This window comes from Salmo salar, chromosome 04 (genome assembly GCF_965601325.2).
Source record: "Salmo salar chromosome 04, fSalSal1, whole genome shotgun sequence".
Classification (NCBI taxonomy): domain Eukaryota; kingdom Metazoa; phylum Chordata; class Actinopteri; order Salmoniformes; family Salmonidae; genus Salmo; species Salmo salar.
The window spans coordinates 75,287,520-75,306,104 of record NC_138294.1 but is presented as its reverse complement, the minus strand read 5'-3'; the positions used below and the strand labels follow the sequence as shown (position 1 = coordinate 75,306,104).

General features: G+C 40.9%; 1 protein-coding gene across 4 annotated transcripts in view; it reads left to right on the top strand.

The window, feature by feature from the left end:
- The window catches only part of LOC106603748 (rab effector Noc2), a 103,008-nt gene that overhangs the window by 12,321 nt on the left and 72,102 nt on the right, over positions 1–18,585 (top strand). For all 4 annotated transcript variants that reach the window (XM_082974720.1, XM_045717288.2, XM_014197805.3 and 1 more), the window contains one exon: positions 4,850–4,936. In XM_082974720.1, coding sequence (XP_082830846.1) covers positions 4,850–4,936 — 87 coding nt within the window. The remainder of the gene's footprint in view (positions 1–4,849; positions 4,937–18,585) is intronic.

Below are 18,585 nucleotides of genomic sequence, written 5' to 3'. Positions count from 1 at the left end.
ACCATCCTAACTGGGAGGGACAGGTGTGGAGGCATCCAATATATTAAGTGTGTCCAATCCCAAACTTAAGGATGCTGCTAGGGACTGTGTGATGCTCGATGATGAACGGTTGGACTGTGTAAAGCTGTGCAAATACAGGCCCATCCAGGGAATGAGGAGACATGCGCGCACACACACAGCTAATGAAGTCACTACCCTGCCTCTGCCCACTACCCTGCCCTGTACCTTAGACACTGTCACTAGCCGGCTACTGCCCGCTACTCTACCCTGCTCCTTAGACACTGTTTCTAGTCTGCTACCGCCGGCTACTCTACCCTGCACGTTAGACACTGTTACTAGCCGGCTACTGCCCGGTACTCTACCCTTCTCCTTAGACACTGTTTCTAGTCTGCTACCGCCGGCTACTCTACCCTGCACGTTAGACACTGTTACTAGCCGGCTACTGCCCGGTACTCTACCCTTCTCCTTAGACACTGTTTCTAGTCTGCTACCGCCGGCTACTCTACCCTGCACATTAGACACTGTTACTAGCCGGCTACCGCCCGGTACTATGCCCTGCTCCTTAGACCCTGTCACTAGCTCCCCTGTAGCTCAGTTGGTAGAGCATGGCGCTTGCAACGCCAGGTTTGTGAGTTTGATTCCCACGGGGGGCCAGTATTAATAAATAAAGGTAATAAAATGTATGCCCTCTACTGTAAGTCGCTCTGGATAAGAGCGTCTGCTAAATTACAATTTAAAAAATGTAGACACTGCTGCCCTATGTATATAGAGTCATTGAAAACTACTCACTTTAATAATGTTTATTGTTCTGAAATCATTGAAAAAGACAAGATTACCATTCTTACAACATTATTTTTTTGAAATGGCAATTGATCTCTGATAAATTATGCTAATTGATTACACACATTATACACTGCTCAAAAAAATAAAGGGAACACTTAAACAACACAATGTAACTCCAAGTCAATCACACTTCTGTGAAATCAAACTGTCCACTTAGGAAGCAACACTGATTGACAATACATTTCACATGCTGTTGTGCAAATGGAATAGATAACAAGTGGAAATTATAGGCAATTTGCAAGACACCCCCAATAAAGGAGTGGTTCTGCAGGTGGAGACCACAGACCACTTCTCAGTTCCTATGCTTCCTGGCTGATGTTTTGGTCACTTTTGAATGCTGGCGGTGCTTTCACTCTAGTGGTAGCATGAGACGGAGTCTACAACCCACACAAGTGGCTCAGGTAGTGCAGCTCATCCAGGATGGCACATTAATGCGAGCTGTGGCAAGAAGGTTTGCTGTGTCTGTCAGCGTAGTGTCCAGAGCATGGAGGCGCTACCAGGAGACAGGCCAGTACATCAGGAGACGTGGAGGAGGCCGTAGGAGGGCAACAACCCAGCAGCAGGACCACTACCTCCACCTTTGTGCAAGGAGGAGCAGGAGGAGCACTGCCAGAGCCCTGCAAAATGACCTCCAGCAGGCCACAAATGTGCATGTGTCTGCTCAAACGGTCAGAAACAGACTCCATGAGGGTGGTATGAGGGCCCGATGTCCACAGGTGGGGGTTGTGCTTACAGCCCAACACCGTGCAGGACATTTGGCATTTGCCAGAGAACACCAAGATTGGCAAATTCGCCACTGGCGCCCTGTGCTTTTCACAGATGAAAGCAGGTTCACACTGAACACGTGACAGATGTGACAGAGTCTGGAGACGCCGTGGAGAACGTGCTGCTGCCTGCAACATCCTCCAGCATGACCGGTTTGGCGGTGGGTCAGTCATGGTGTGGGGTGGCATTTCTTTGGGGAGCCGCACAGCCCTCCATGTGCTCGCCAGAGGTAACCTAACTGCCATTAGGTACCGAGATGAGATCCTCAGACCCCTTGTGAGACCATATGCTGGTGCGGTTGGCCCTGGGTTCCTCCTAATGCAAGACAATGCTAGACCTCATGTGGCTGGAGTGTGTCAGCAGTTCCTGCAAGAGGAAGGCATTGATGCTATTGACTGGCCCGCCCGTTCCCCAGACCTGAATCCAATTGAGCACATTTGGGACATCATGTCACGCTCCATCCACCAACGCCACGTTGCACCACAGACTGTCCAGGAGTTGGCGGATGCTTTAGTCCAGGTCTGGGAGGAGATCCCTCAGGAGACCATCCGCCACCTCATCAGGAGCATTCCCAGGCGTTGTAGGGAGGTCATACCGGCACGTGGAGGCCACACACACTACTGAGCCTCATTTTGACTTGTTTTAAGGACATTACATCAAAGTTGGATCAGCCTGTAGTGTGGTTTTCCACTTTAATTTTGAGTGTGACTCCAAATCCAGACCTCCATGGGTTGATAAATTGGATTTCCATTGATTATTTTTGTGTGATTTTGTTGTCAGCACATTCAACTATGTAAAGAAAAAAGTATTTAATAAGATTATTTCTTTCATTCAGATCTAGGATGTGTTGTATAAGTGTTCCCTTTATTTTTTTGAGCAGTATATATACATAGCTCATCCTATACAACTACTGCTGTACATACCTTTTCCTACTTTTATATTGTCCATACTGTCTATACAGACCACATATTTATATTCTGGACTCTGATATTGCTCATTCTGATATTGCTCATTCTGATATTTCTTCATTTCTAGTTATTATGATTAAAATATATATTTGATTTATTATTATTTCTGTATTAGTATAATACTGTTAGACATTTACTGCACTGCTGGAGCTAGAAACATAAGCTTTTTGCTGCACTCGCTTTAACATCTGCTAATTTATGTATGTGACAAATAAACTTTGATTTGATATGACCCTCAGTTCGCTGCAGGTGTGGGAGCGGTGGCATCTGTCTCAGTATAACATCACACACTTTAGGTCATTGACACACTGTGATTCTAGACTTGTTACGTTTTCCTTTCAACTTGTCTTATGAAGTAAGCTACTGCCTATTCAATAAAAAAAATGGAATTCCCCACAGTGGAGATAGATATCACATTTGAGCTAATTCATATGTTTGCATATATACTTCTTGTTGAATGTTTATAGTCTTGTCAATAAATGCCCCCAGTCGAAACACAGCCCAGATTTGTTAGTATGTAATTGGAAGGTAGACAGATGTATTGGTCACTAGGTGACTGTAGTCTTCAGAAGAAGACCTGCTCTGGGTATGAAAACTGACAGGTGTACACATCCATCAGACTATGCTCTGTAGCTAGAGTACAGATGAGATGGCTATAGTCAGGCATCTTTGGGCCAGGTATCCTGGAATCCAGAAGCAAATCTTACGTGCGATGGCCAGCATTTTGGCATAATATTCCATTTATATTAACATTCTGTTACAGTAAACTACTATTTTAGCTGATGGCAGTTGACCGAAAATGTTTGATCTTAGAAGGTGGAGACCCAGATATTCTATTTCTCTCTCACTCTCTAAAAATACTGACTTACTTCAGGAAAGACAATTATGAGCACTTCAGCCAAGGTCTGTCCTCCATTGCATTAGGTTTGATTAAAGCTTCCTTCCTGTGACTTTATCAAGTGAAATGTTATTGGTCACATACACATGCAAATGTTATTGCGGGTGTAGCGAATGCTTGCTTTTCAACATCATAATCAACCCTGCTTCCAAATTTATTCTTAAGGTAATGTAATTGGATGTTTTTTACACTGCTGCATCCAACCAAGCTCTCGCTTTGTCAAAGGCTACGCTAGGTGAACACACTGAAGATCTTTGTTGTTCTCTAGGAACATACAAATGTTTCCTTTTTTCTTGTTGTAAGATAATGTCGTTTTTCCATTTTAAGCAATGCAAAACATACACATACAAACGAGAACATACAAACATCCACAACATCACCCCTGCCCAGACCCACCTGCTCACACATCTCCAGCGCCCATATCACTCTCCGCCACATGGCCTCAAACTGCACCATTTTGTTTCTCTCCGTCTTCCACGCACTTTCAACATTTACAAATATGTTTCTGATGATTGTATTAATGCTCAGTTCCAAGTCGATCCCTTAGCCCTTACTCCCTAGCCACTGCTGTAGGTCTGAGAGGACTGGATAGATTGATGCAATATGATGAAAACTACACCCAGCCAGCCATTCAGAATGGAGAAGGAAGCTGTCTTCAGAAGTTCCTAGTGTGTAGGGGCTAGAGGCCATTTGAAATTCCGCATAAGTCTGCATGTTCAAATGACTCACCCCCTTTATTTGTGGTGGGAGGAGGTTGAGCAGTGTTTTGTTGAGTTGTGCAATGACTTGACTTCACATCATGGAAATACATGTGTCACAGTGACTTTTCTGTGAACTTTTCAACGTCACAAACTTGGCTGTGATGGCTCAGCAAATTTCCAACACTTTGATAACTATTGATGGTACTCTATAATTGAATTGATCAGTGATTTTTATTCTGTTTCGTTCTTTAAACAATAAAAAAAGTGTCCTTTCAAAAGCTTTATATTTATTTACATTCATTTAATTTTGCAGGATATATATTATCAGGCACGCTCCAATTTTATGAAGTACAGAGTTGTTGGACTTACTAAAGGTTCTTCACTTGGCACGGACTGTTTTCAATTTCAATATGGAACATTGCATTTTGTATAGTAATTCAAGCCAAACTGTAAAATTATCATGTGCGTTTTTTTACTGTTGCAAAGTGCAAGAACTTTATAGCTAAGTATGTATATAACTTTTTACAACTTAGAGTATATAATACATATTAAAGTATAGAAAAGTATTGTATGACCTTTTTGTGTTTTGTCCACGTTACTCAGTACACCACTCATGTTCAATTCAAAATCGGGTCTTATTTAAAAAAAAGTTATTCTCTCTCTCTCTCTTACAGAAAGTGTGCACCAAGTGTGGCATAGAGCCCCAGTGCAGTCAGAAGAGAACTCAGTGGCTGTGCAAGATCTGCAGTGAACACAGAGAGGTAACGTACATCCCTACAACTGGATAGCCCATCTGAAGTTGAACTGGCAACTACATGAAAACATATATTTGATAATTCTTCAAATTACTATTCACATTATATACCAGATGGATGCTTTCCATTGTGGTGAGTCCTATATATTTATAAGGGGGTAAGCCCATTCAGTGAACACTTTCAGTTTGAGAAAAGTGCAATGGAAGTGCAGAAGCAAAACAGTATAATTTCATGGAAGTATCTTAGCAACAGCAGCAGCATCCAGAGACAATGTTTACCACAGGAGGTTGGTTGCACCTTAATTGGGGAGAACGGGCTCCTGGTATTGACTGGAGCGGAATTAGAGGAATGTTATAAAATACATCAAACACGTCGTTTCCAGGTGTTTGATGCCATTCCATTTGCGCCGTTCCAGCCATTATGAGTCGTTCTCCCCTCAGCAGCCACCTGTGTATACTGAACAAAAATATAAATGCAACATGCAACAATTTCATTGGTTTTACTGAGCTACAGTTCATATGAGGAAATCAATCAATTGAAATAAATGAATTAGGCCCTAATCTATGTATTTCACATGACTGGAAATACAGATATGCATATATTGGTCACAGATACCTTAAAAAAAATGGGCCTCAAAATGGGCCTCAGGATCTCGTCACGGTATTTTTGTGCATTCAAATTTCCATAGATAAAATGCATTTGTGTTCATTATCCGTAATTTATGCCTGCCCATACCATAACTCCACCGCCACCATGGGGCACGCTGTTCACAACGTTGACATCAGCAACCTGCTCACCCACACGTGGTCTGCAGATGTGATGCTGGTTGGACATACTGCCAAATTCTCTAAAACAACATTGGCGACTGCTTATGGAAGAGAAATTAACATTAAATTATCTGGCAACAGCTCTGGTGGACATTGCTGCAGTCAATTGTACTATCCCTCAAACCTGACATCTGTGGGATTGTGTTGTGTGACAAAACGCTGCTGCTACTCTCTGTTTATCTTATATGCATAGTCACTTTAACTATACGTTCATGTACATACTACCTCAATTGGCCCGACCAACTAGTGCTCCTGCACATTGGCTAACCGGGCTATATGCATTGTGTCCCACCACCCGCCAACCCCTCTTTTTACGCTACTGCTACTCTCTGTTCATCATATATGCATAGTCACTTTAACCATACCTACATGTACATACTACCTCAATAAGCCTGACTAACCGGTGTCTGTATATAGCCTTGCTACTCTTGTTTTCAAATGTCTTTTTACTATTCGGCGCACGTGACAAATAAACTTTGATTTGATTTGAAAACCGCACATTTTAGAGTGGCCTTTTATTGTCCCCAGCACAAGGTGCACCTCTGTAATGATCATGCTGTTTAATTGGCTTCTTGATATGCTACACCTGCCAGGTGGCTAGATTATCTTGCCAAAGGAGAAATGCTCACTGACAGGGATGTAAACACTTTTGTGCACTAAATTTGAGAAATCATTTTTTGTGTGCATATAGAACATTTCTGAGATAATTTATTTCAGCTCTTGAAACATGGTACCAACACTTTACATGTTGTGTTTATATTTTTGTTCAGTGTAGTATCTGTCTGTGGTCCCACAGGGCTGTAGCTAGCTGACAGACTTCAGACAGAGTGCTGCAGGTTGGCTTCTCCAGGGATAAGGTTTCTCTCAGGGATTGATTTTGGCACCCATTGGTCATCAGCAGGGCTGGCAGGATCTGGATGGGCATCTCACCACAGTGTTGTTTACAATGCACAAGCCTGATTGGGGGATTCATCTTTCATCTTTTCGATTATGGAAATGTACCTTTTTTTAATGCTGATAAAAGAGCGATAAAAGTGTTTGCGATGACAGGTTTTTTTTCGAGGGATGAGCCAGCACTGTAGTAACGACATGGAGCATTCTAGACCCTTCAATGTATGCCTTTCAAAAGTGTTCTGCAATTTAGTCCTGGCATTTTCTCCTCCATGCGTATATCAATCTTGGATCAGGATCTTGATACCTGGCCATAGACAAAATGGATGTGCATTATTTCAGCTGTACTGTTGGTTGTCATTCAAGCCGAACACCATTTTGGAAATTACAGTAACAGCAGTCAATGGACTATATTCATTCACTATACTATAGGACTATTTTCATTGGCCTCTCTCAAGGAGTTTATTGGTTGGCCTGTTCCATGTGTGGGGGCATTTCTCTGAGTAATTGAACATCTGAACCACGTAATATTACCATATGTAGGCCTATATCCAGATTATTCAAGTAATTTGCAACTTTCGCCTCATGGAAAGCCATATCACAATAGTGCCCCCAAAAAGCTGCTTAGCTGGAGCCTGTGAATTGGCGACCTAGATGTATTATTACCGTACAACACAGAACTTCTTGGTTTTAGGTAGGCCGCCTTTGTTCAAGTATCATTTCCTCAGTGTTGACATATGGATCACCAGGCATCCCTGACTTTAATAGGGGAGGTGGAGGGAGGATGGGGTTAGTTTTAGCAGGAAGATCACAGAAGCTTATGAATAATTTCCACGACTCTGCAGAATTGAGGACTGAGAGAGGGCACTGTACCGTAAAGACATTTATGTCCAAATCGTTTTCATTGCCAAATGTTTTAACCACACACTGTGCCTTGAAAGGCAGTCTTCATTTGTCATTCCCCACTGCTGTGAATCTGCTCCCGCAGATAGTCACCGTTTGGAAGGTAGTGTTTGACAGGGCACCTTATTGACCTTCTTTAGATGGTGCCGGTGCTTACTCAAAATGGCTGTCTTCAGTCGGATTTGGGCTTGGTAATGACATGCCTCTGTGGAGGCGCCCCTCCTGAGTTTAGTTTCCTTTCCCTCAGTTCTATTTTGTTAACTCTCCTCTCTTTCTCTCCCTCTCACTTTGTCACAGATTAGTGTTCAGATTAGATTTTCATATGGTCATACCGTCCTTCTCTCATCTCGGGATTTACCGTATTACTGGTTTAGTTCACGGGGGGGGGGGGGGTAATTTTGTGCTTCATTTGCTCTTCTCTACTGGATGAGAATTGATGAATGGGCATTCTATCAGCAGACAGCGCTCTGACTGATGTGTAGTTACTTTTCTCAGTGTAACCAGTCTACTTTTCTCTGGTAAAATGCAAGATTAACTTTAAGAAAAACATTAGGACATTTAGCTGGCTTCATTCTTTCTATGATACACATTATAAATATGAGGCCCATGCAAATTTTTGCATAAAAAAACGTGTTTTTCATTGTGAGCATTTCACTTTCACAAGCTACACTATACAAAATAATGTGGACACGCCTTCAAATGAGTGGATTCGGCTATTTCAGCCACACCTGTTGCTGACAGATGTATAAAATCGAGCAAATAGCCATGTAATCTCCATAGACAAACATTGGCAGTAGAATGGCCTTACTGAAGAGCTCAGTGACTTTCAACATGGCACCTTTCCAACAAGTCAGTGCGTCAAATTACTGCCCTGCTAGAGCTGCCCTGGTCAACTGTAAGTGTTTTTATTGAGAAGTGGAAACGTCTAGGAGCTGTGGATGGGACCGTCGAGTGCTGAAGTGCATAGCTCGTAAAAATAGTCTATCCTTGGTTGCAACACTCACTACTGAGTTACAAACTGCCTTTGGAAGCAATGTCAGCACAATAACTGTCCGTCGGGAACTTCATAAAATTGTTTTGTAAATAAGATACCTTATTTACAAAAGTATTTGGACCTTTTGCTATGAGACTCGAAATTGAGCTCCGGTGCATCCTGTTTCTTTTGATCATCCTTGATGTTTCTACAACTTGTTTGGAGTCCACCTGTGGTAAATTCAATTGATTGGTCATGATTTGGAAAGGCACACACCTGTCTATATAAGGTCCAACAGTTGACAGTGCATGGCAGAGCAAAAACCAAGCCATGAGGTCAAAGGAATTGTCCGTAGAGCGCTGAGACAGGATTGTGTCGAGGCACAGATCTGGGGAAGGGTACCAAAAACATTTCCTTGGCCAGAGTGGTGACCAAGAACCCAATTGTCACTCTGACAGAGCTCCAGAGTTCCTCTGTGGAAATGGGAGAACTTTCCAGAAAGACAACCATCTCTGCAGAACTCCACATACCTCATACCCCATCGTAGTCGTCAGATTGAGGGAAAACTTGAATGTAAAATGGTGGTGGTGTTAGTTGATTAGAGTGCTCTAGTGTTGCACTGCACCTCGTTGGATCTGACCTTTAACTTTTTACTGCAGTGGGCTAAATCAGGGTCACGGAGTGTTTCTTGATAGTCTTAAACAAATCTACTTCGAAACAAAAGTATACACCTCACATACATATTTATGCAATAACAAAAAGATGACACCTGCACCATGTCAGATATAGAGTTGAAATGTATTACATTTTGAGTTTGCATCCCAATATTACATACATCACAGAAGACTGAAATATAACGAAACCGTTTGACATAGAAACACTGAATTTTCTGCAGGTCTTTTTATAATGTTTATTAATTATGAAATTATAACAAATATAGATAACATTCCACCCATGAGGTCACTAGAGGGCAATTTGATCATTTGATTGCAGGAAGGGGCTACTGGATTCTGATACAGGCTCAATTATAGTGTCTTAATAAAGGATTCACACTCCTTGACTTTTTGCACATTTTGTTGTTACAGCCTGAATGTAAAATAGATTACATTTTGACACAATACTCCATAATGTCAAAGTGGAATTATGTTTTTAGAAATGTTTACAAATTTTCTTCTGAAATCACCTTATTCCTAGAAATTAATTCAAGGCAAGGTATGTCCTGCTCTTCCATATGGAAGAAAATACAAAATTAAACAAACCCTGATAACTCATTACCACATACCTTATATATTCTTAAAAAGTTTGGCTCAATCTCAGGGTACAAGCTGAATCTAGGCAAGAGTGAGCTTTTTCCTGTAAATCAGGCTGCTTTAAAGTGTTCTTTTACAAGCTTTCAGTTTAGGATTGTCCAGGATCAATTCACATACTTGGGAGTTAAAGTGACAAGGAAATATTTAAATTTGTTTAAGGAAACATTGTTGATCTAGCAGACAGTTTGAAACAGTCTTTTACTTTTTGGAAGTCTCAACCTCTTTCTCTTATTGGAAGGGTTAATGTCATTAAAATAAACGTGTTGCCCACATGTTTATATTAATTTCAATGTTTACCCAATTTTTATTCCAAAATCTTTTTTTAATTCACTGGATCAAACATTCATGTATTTTATTTGGGATGGCAAGGTACCACGGATTGGTAAAAAACATTTACAGAAGCCTAAGCCTAAGGTGGTTTAGCTCTACCAAATTTTCAGACATATTATTGGGCTGCAAATTTCAGAGGCCTTTTGTACTGGCTGCAGACTGATCCTACTGGCCCTGAACCACTCTGGGTCCAGATGGAGTCTGAATCATGTAAACTTGCAGCACTCCTCGGTGTTGTGCTCGTCTCTTCCAGTGTGCCTAGGCAAAAGGTGTGTCAACCCAATTGTAAAACAGTCGCTTGAAATTTGGAATCAGTTCCGTTTAGCCTTTAGCCTCTGAGGCTTTTCTCTCTCAGGCCCGATCAATCAGAAGATTTTATTTCCTCTATCTTTAAAACCTGTTGGGGCTAGGGGGCAGTATTTGCACGGCTGGATAAAAAAATGTACCCGATTTAATATGGTTACTAATCCTACCCAGTAACTAGAATATGCATATACTTATTATATATGGATAGAAAACACCCTAAATTTTCTAAAACTGTTTGAATGGTGTCTGTGAGTATAACAGAACTCATTTGGCAGGCAAAACCCTGAGACATTTTCTGACAGGAAGTGGATACCTGATGTGTTGTATTACCTTTAAACCTATGCCATTGAAAAACACAGGGGCTGAGGAATATTTTGGCACTTCCTATTGCTTCCACTAGATGTCACCAGCCTTTACAAAGTGTTTTGAGTCTTCTGGAGGGAGATCTGACCGAACAAGAGCCATGGAACGATGATGGCCCATTAGACACCTGGCGCGCGAGTTCATGTTGGGTACCCTCGTTCCAATACGTTATAAAAGAGAATGCATTCGTCCACCTTGAATATTATTCATGTTCTGGTTAAAAAAGGCCCTAATGATTTATGCTATACAACGTTTGACATGTTTGAACGAACGTAAATATATTTTTTCCCCTCGTTCATGAAGTGAAGTCCGGCGGGCTTAGATCATGTGCTAACAAGACGGAGATTTTTGGACATAAATGATGAGCTTTTTTGAACAAAACTACATTCGTTATGGACCTGTGATACCTGGAAGTGACATCTGATGAAGAGAATCAAAGGTAATGGATTATTTACATAGTATTTTCGATTTTAGATCTCCCCAACATGACGGCTGGTCTGTATCGCAACGCGTATTTTTCTGGACGCAGTGCTCAGATTATTGCAAAGTGTGATTTTCCCAGTAAGGTTATTTTTAAATCTGGCAAGTTGATTGCGTTCAAGAGATGTAAATCTATAATTCTTTAAATGACAATATAATATTTTACCAATGTTTTCTAATTTTAATTATTTAATTTCTGGTGCTGACTTGACTGCCGGTTATTGGAGGGAAACGATTTCCTCAACATCAATGCCATAGTAAAACGCTGTTTTTGGATATAAATATGAACTTGATAGAACTAAAAATGCATGCATTGTCTAACATAATGTCCTAGGAGTGTCATCTGATGGAGATTGTAAAAGGTTAGTGCATCATTTTAGCTGGTTTTATGGTTTTGGTGACCCTGTCTTTGAATTGACAAAACATTACACACAACTCTTGTAAATGTACTGTCCTAACATACTCTAAATTTATGCTTTCGCCGTAAAACCTTTTTGAAATCGTAAAACGTGGTTAGATTAAGGAGATGTTTATCTTTCAAAGGGTGTAAAATAGTTGTATGTTTGAAAAATTTGAATTTTGACATTTATTTGGATTCAAATTTGCCGCTCTTGAAATGCACCTGCTGTTGATGGAGTGCACCACGGGTGGGACGCTTGCGTCCCACCTAGCCCATAGAGGTTAAATGATGGGGCTTTTGGCATCTGTCACCCACTTGGCCTCTCCTCACTATCCTAGTTATTATTTGATGATACATTTGCCTCTTTTGCTCAGCTACAGGAAAAGTTCAACCTCCCCAATCCCATTTCTTCCGCTCTCTTCAGACTAGGAACTTTGTCAGAGCTAATACACCTGAATTTTCCAATAGGCCTGCGAATACAGCTATATAGATTATCTTTGAGCTAAACAAGCTTCCTAAGTGTGCAATTTCAGATGTATACGCAATCATTAAAGACTCGATTGGAAAAGGATTTGGGGGAGGAACTTGTGGAAGACACCTGGGAATCTGTGCTGCACAGGGTGCATTCATCCTCTTTTAGCACTAGACACAGCCTAATTCAAGGTGGTTCACCGTATCCACTGGTCCGGGGCCAAACTTAGAAGAATATTCTCTGATTTTGATCCTACCTGTGTCAGATGCAAAACGGATCCAGCCACACTGTTGCATATGTTTTGGGACTGTCACAAACTGTCTGGTTTCTGGGAATTAATATTTAAATGTTATAGATCCATCTCCCCTTACAGCCCTTTTTGGAGTACTGCCTATAAGTACCCCTGTCAAGAATTCAGTCGCACACTATTGCTTAATTAAACAACTTTTAGCTAGACGGCTAATACTCCAGAACTGGAAGATGGCAGTTCCCCCATCTTATAAAAATTGGGTGGGAGATGTGTTGTGCTCTCTGAAATGACAGAAACTGTAATTTAATACATGTGGGAACTCTATATGATGCTTGGGCTCCATTCCGGTCTTACTTTGAACAGTCCATCCTCTGATGGCATTCTTATTAAAACAAAAATAAGTCTGTATTTGACACCCCTGTGACTCAAAGGTTGGAGGAGCATTTCTTTGTGGGTTTTTGGGGTGAGGGGGACATTGAGGTTGATGTGCCTATTGATTCTTATTGAATGTGACTTGCTGATGCCTTATTCCTCTTGCCCTGTCAGAGACTAAAATGTGAGCTTACATAAAAATAAAAAAAGCATTGTAAACTTAAATATTGGTCCAGTGGATGGTCAGTCTGTGGCCATGACTGTCTGTAAGTGGTTGCATTTTTCCACCCATATCCCTCGTCTGTTTACAGGAACAGTGGTGAGGTTACCGCTCTGTCCCTCTAAACTTCTTGCGGATTCGCTAGCGTCCCATTTCAAAAACTTCCGGTGAAATTGCAGAACGCCAAATTCAAATTAAATTACTATAAATATTAAACTTTCATGAAATCACAAGTGCAATACATCAAAATAAAGCTGAACTTGTTGTTAACCTCTTGTCGTTCGCCTCGGACAGGGGGCGCTACAGCGATTAAAAAAAACGGCCTCCTACTCAAACTCAGAAGCTAGGATATGCATATAATTAATGCTTGTGGATAGAAAACACCCTAAAGTTTCTAAAACTGTTTGAATGGTGTCTGTGAGTATAACAGAACTCATATGGCAGTCAAAACCCCGAGACAGATCGTAACAGGAAGTGGAATTCTGAATTGCGGACTCAACTTCATCAGTTTGCCTGTAAATCACACAGTGAGCAATGGTTCATTGAGCACTTCCTATTGCTTCCACTAGATGTCCCCAGTCTTTACAAAGTGATTTGAGCCTTCTACTGTGAAAACTGAATGAATGAGACGCAGTGGAACGTGGTCACACGGAGAGGGCCATCACCATTATGACGCCGGCGCCCCTGGCTACCCTCCCCTTTCGAAACGTTTTGAAACACAATGCAATCATCCCCCTTGAATCTTATTGGAGCTCTGGTTGAAAAAGGCCCTAAAGATTTATGTTATACAACGTTTGACATGTTTGAACGAACCTACATTTAAAAAAAAAATCATTTATTCGAAAGTGGAGGCCCGCGCACGACTGAACTTTTGGTGCAGCCTTCAGAACGCGCTAACAAGAACAAGATATTGGAACATAAAGGATTAACTTTTTCGAACGAAAATACATTTGTTGTGGACCTGGGATTCCTAGAAGTGCTTTCAGATGAAGATAATCAAAGGTAAGGGATTATTTACAATAGTATACAAGACTAGATTTGATATGCGATTGTTCCAAGATGGCGCTGACCTGTAACGGTAGCCTATTTTCTGAGTATCGCATCCCCTTTTATCGCAAAGTGTGATTACCCAGTAAAGTTATTTTTAAATCTGGCATTACAGGTGCTTTCAAGAGATATTCATCTATAAATCTTAAAATGACAATATTACATTTTAAAAATGTTTTAGAATAGTAATTTAGTAAATTGTAGCGCTGTTTCACCGGATGCATTTGAGGGAAAATAGTTAGTCAACGTTACGCGCCGATGTAAAATGCTGTTTTTATATATAAATATGAACTTTATCAAACAAAAGAATGCATGTATTGTGTAACATGATGTCCTAGGGGTGTCATCTGATGAAGATTGTCAAAGGTTAGTGCTGCATTTAGCTGTTTTTTGGTTATTTGTGATGCATGTGGTTGGTCGGAAAATGGCAATGTGGCTACTTTTACGATATACTCCTCTAACATAATCTAATGTTTTGCTTTTGCTGTAAAGCCTTTTTGAAATCGGACAACGTGGTTCGATTCAGGAGAGGTGTATCTATAAAACGATATAACATGGTCCTATATTTGAAAAAATATATATATTAAATTTCGTTATGCTAATGGAAATTGGATTTTTCGCTGGATTTTTCGCCCGACCAGGGGTTAATCCAGCCACCGTGTCAGATTTCAAAAAGGCTTTATGGCAAAAGCAAACCATGCGATTATCTTAGGACAGCGCCCAGCACACAAATGCATAACAAATCATTTTCAACCAGGGAGTTACGACACAAAAGTCAGAAATAGCGATATAATATATGCCTTACCTTTGAAGATCTTCTTCTGGGACCTTCTTCACTCCAAAAGGTCCCAGTTACATTACAAATGGTCCTTTTGTTCGATAAAGTCCTTTTTTATATCCATAAAATCTCAGTTTAGCTGGCGCGCTTCAGTCAATAATCCACTCGGTTTCCCTCCTTCAAAATGAATACAAAATTAATCCCAAACGTTACCAATAAACTTATCCGAAGAAGTCCAATCAACGTTTATAATCAAACCTTAGGTACCCTAATATGCAAATAAATGATACAATTTAAGACGGAGAATCGTTATTGTCTTTACCAGAGAAAAATACTAAAGAACGCGCTCTCATTCACTCGCTTTGAAACACTACAGCCAAAATGGGAGCCACCTAGAAAACTACAATTTCTGACATTGAAATCAAACATTGAAATCAGTGGTAGGATGATTTTTTTTGGGGGGGGAGGGGGATGGTTTGTCCTCGGGGTTTTGTCTGCCATTTCAGTTCTGTTATACTCACAGACATTATTTTAACAGTTTTAGAAACTTTAGAGTTTTCTATCCAAATCCACCAATTATATGCATATCCTAGCTTCTGGGCCTGAGTAGCAGGCAGTTTACTTAGGGCATGCTTTTCATCCTGACATCAAAATACCGCCCCCTATCCCAAAAAAGTTAACTACAGCATTCCCTTTAACCTTTTTACCCTTCTGCCCAGTGTGTTTGAACTTGTCTAAAGTACGGTATCTTTATAGTTTTTTTTCTTTTTTTCTACTTGAGTATATTATTTATATTGTTTGTTGTCTTGTGTGTAAAACTGAAAAAAGAGTTAAAACACATTTTGTTTTACAAATGAAAAGCTGGAATGTCTTGAGTCAATAAGTATTTAACCCCTTTGTTATGGCAAACCAAAATACATTCAGGAGTAAAAATGTGTTTAACAAGTCATATAATAAGTTGCATGGACTCACTGTGTGCAATAAGTGTTTGAAGATGATTATTGAATGGCAATCTCATCTCTGTACCCCACACATATATTTATCTGTAAGGTCCCTCAGTTCAGCAATGAATTTCAAAAGCCGACTCAATCACAAAGACCAGGGAGGTTTTCCAATGCCTCGTAAAGAGGGATTTCACCATCAGGCCAATGGTGACTTTTAAACAGTTTACAAAGTTTTATTGGCTATTTTACTCCACATTGCTAATCTAAATGACAGAGTGAAAAGAAGGAAGTCTGTACAGAATAAAAACACATCACTCTTCATATTTTCAAGCATGGTGGTGGCTGCATCATGTTATAGGTATGTTTGTCATCGGCAAGGACAAAGAAGTTTATTTTTTTTAGGATAAAAATAAACGTAATTGAGCTAAGCACAGGCAAAATCCTACAGGAAAACCTGGTGCGGTCTGCTTTCCAACAGACACTGGGTGACAAATTCACCTTTCAACAAGACAGTAACCTAAAACACAAGGCCAAACAGGACCCTGTCTTTCAAAGATAATTTGTAAAAATCCAAATAACTTCACAGATCTTCATTTTAAAGGGTTTAAACACTTTCCCATGCTTGTCCAATAAACCATGAACAATGAATGAACATGCACCTGTGGAACGATTGTTAAGACACTAACAGCTTACAGACGGTAGTAAATTAAGGTCACAGTTATGAAAACTTAGGACACTAAAGAGTCCTTTCTACTGACAATGAAAAACACAAAAAAAACACTGCTCATCTGCATGAACGTGCCTTAGGCATACTGCAAGGAGGCATGAGGACTGCAGATGTGGCCAGGGCAATAAATTGCAATGTCCGTACTGTGAGACAAGATCGGTACATTCGAACATCACACCTGCGGGACAGGTACAGGATGGCAACACAACTTCCCGAGTTACACCAGGAACGCACAATCCCTCCATCAGTGTTCAGACTGTCCTCAATAGGCTGAGAGAGGCTGGACTGAGGGTTTGTAGGCCTGTTGTAAGGCAGGTCTTCACCAGACATCACCGGCAACAACGTCGCCTATGGGCACAAACCCACCGCCGCTGGACCAGACAGGACTGGCAGAAAGTGCTCTTCACTGACGAGTCGCAGTTTTGTCTCACCAGGAGTGATGGTCATATTCGCGTTTATCGTCGAAGGAATGAGCGTGACACCGAGGCCTGTACTCTGGAGCAGGATCGATTTGGAGGTGGAGGGTCCGTCATGGTCTGGGGCGGTGTGTCACAGCATCATCGGACTGAGCTTGTTGTCATTGCAGGCAATCTCAAAGCTGTGCTTTACAGGGAAGACATCCTCCTTCCTCATGTGGTACCCTTCCTGCAGGCTCATCCTGACATGACCCTCCATCATGACAATGCCACAAGCCATACTGCTCATTCTGTGCGTGATTTCCTGCAAGACAGGAATGTCAGTGTTCTGCCATGGCCAGTGAAGAGCCCGGATCTCAATCCCATTGAGCACGTCTGGGACCTGTTGGATCGGAGGGTGAGGACTAGGGCCATTCCCCCCAAAAATGTCTGGGAACTTGCAGGTGCCATGGTGGAGGAGTGGAGTAACATCTCACAGCAAGAACTGGCAAATCTGGTGCAGTCCATGAGGAGGAGATGCACTGCAGTACTTAATGCAGCTGGTGGCCACACCAGATACTGAATGTTACTTTTGATTTTGACTCCCCTTTGTTCAGGGACACATTTCAAGTTCCACATGTCTGTGGAACTTGTTCAGTTCATGTCTCAGTTGTTGAATCTTGTTATGTTCATACAAATATTTACACATTAAGTTTGCTGAAAATAAACGCAGTTGACAGTGAGAGGACATTTCTTTTTTGCTGAGTTTAGTTTAAGCAGACTGTGTTTGTCTATTGTTGTGACTTAGATGAAGATCAGATCAAATTTTATAAACAATTTATGCAGAAATCCAGGTAATTCCAAAGGGTTCACATACTTTTGCTTGCCGCTGTATATTATAGTGATGGGGAATTTGTTTAGCACACAGGTTGTTCTGGCTAACCTCTGGTCCTATTTGGGATGACACTCTATTTTTTCTGACCTCATTGCAACACATCCCGACCTTAACTTTCATCATTTGATACTGGGCGGAGATTTCAATTGTGTATTGCATCCAAGTCTAGACAGATCCAGACCGAAGCCTAGTAATGTAATTTCAAAATCAGGCGCAGTAATCAGCACATTTCTAGAATCCTGTAATTTGTCTGATCCATGGAGGAGGAGGGATCCCACTGCTAAACAGTACTCATTTTTTTCTCCAGTCCACAACTCATACTCTAGGATTGACTTTTTCCTGCTGGACAATAGAATTCTTCCTTTTGTAACTAATCGCCAATATCTTCTATGGGCTACGTGGGAAATATCAGGGCGGCAAATTCAAAAACAACAAAATGTCATAATTCAACTTTCTCAAACATACAACTGTTTTACACCATTTTAAAGATACACTTTTCCTTGATGTAACCACATTGTCCGATTTCAAAAAGGCTTTACAGCGAAAGCAAAACATTAGATTGTGTTAGGAGAGTACATAGACAAAAATAATCACACAGCCATTTTCCAAGCAAGGACATGTGTCAATAAAACCCAAAACACAGCTAAATGAAGCACTAACCTTTGACGATCTTCATCAGATGACACTCCTAGGACATTGTGTTACAAAACATACATGTATTGTGTTCGATAGAGTTCATATTTATATCCAAAAACAGCATTTTACATTGGCG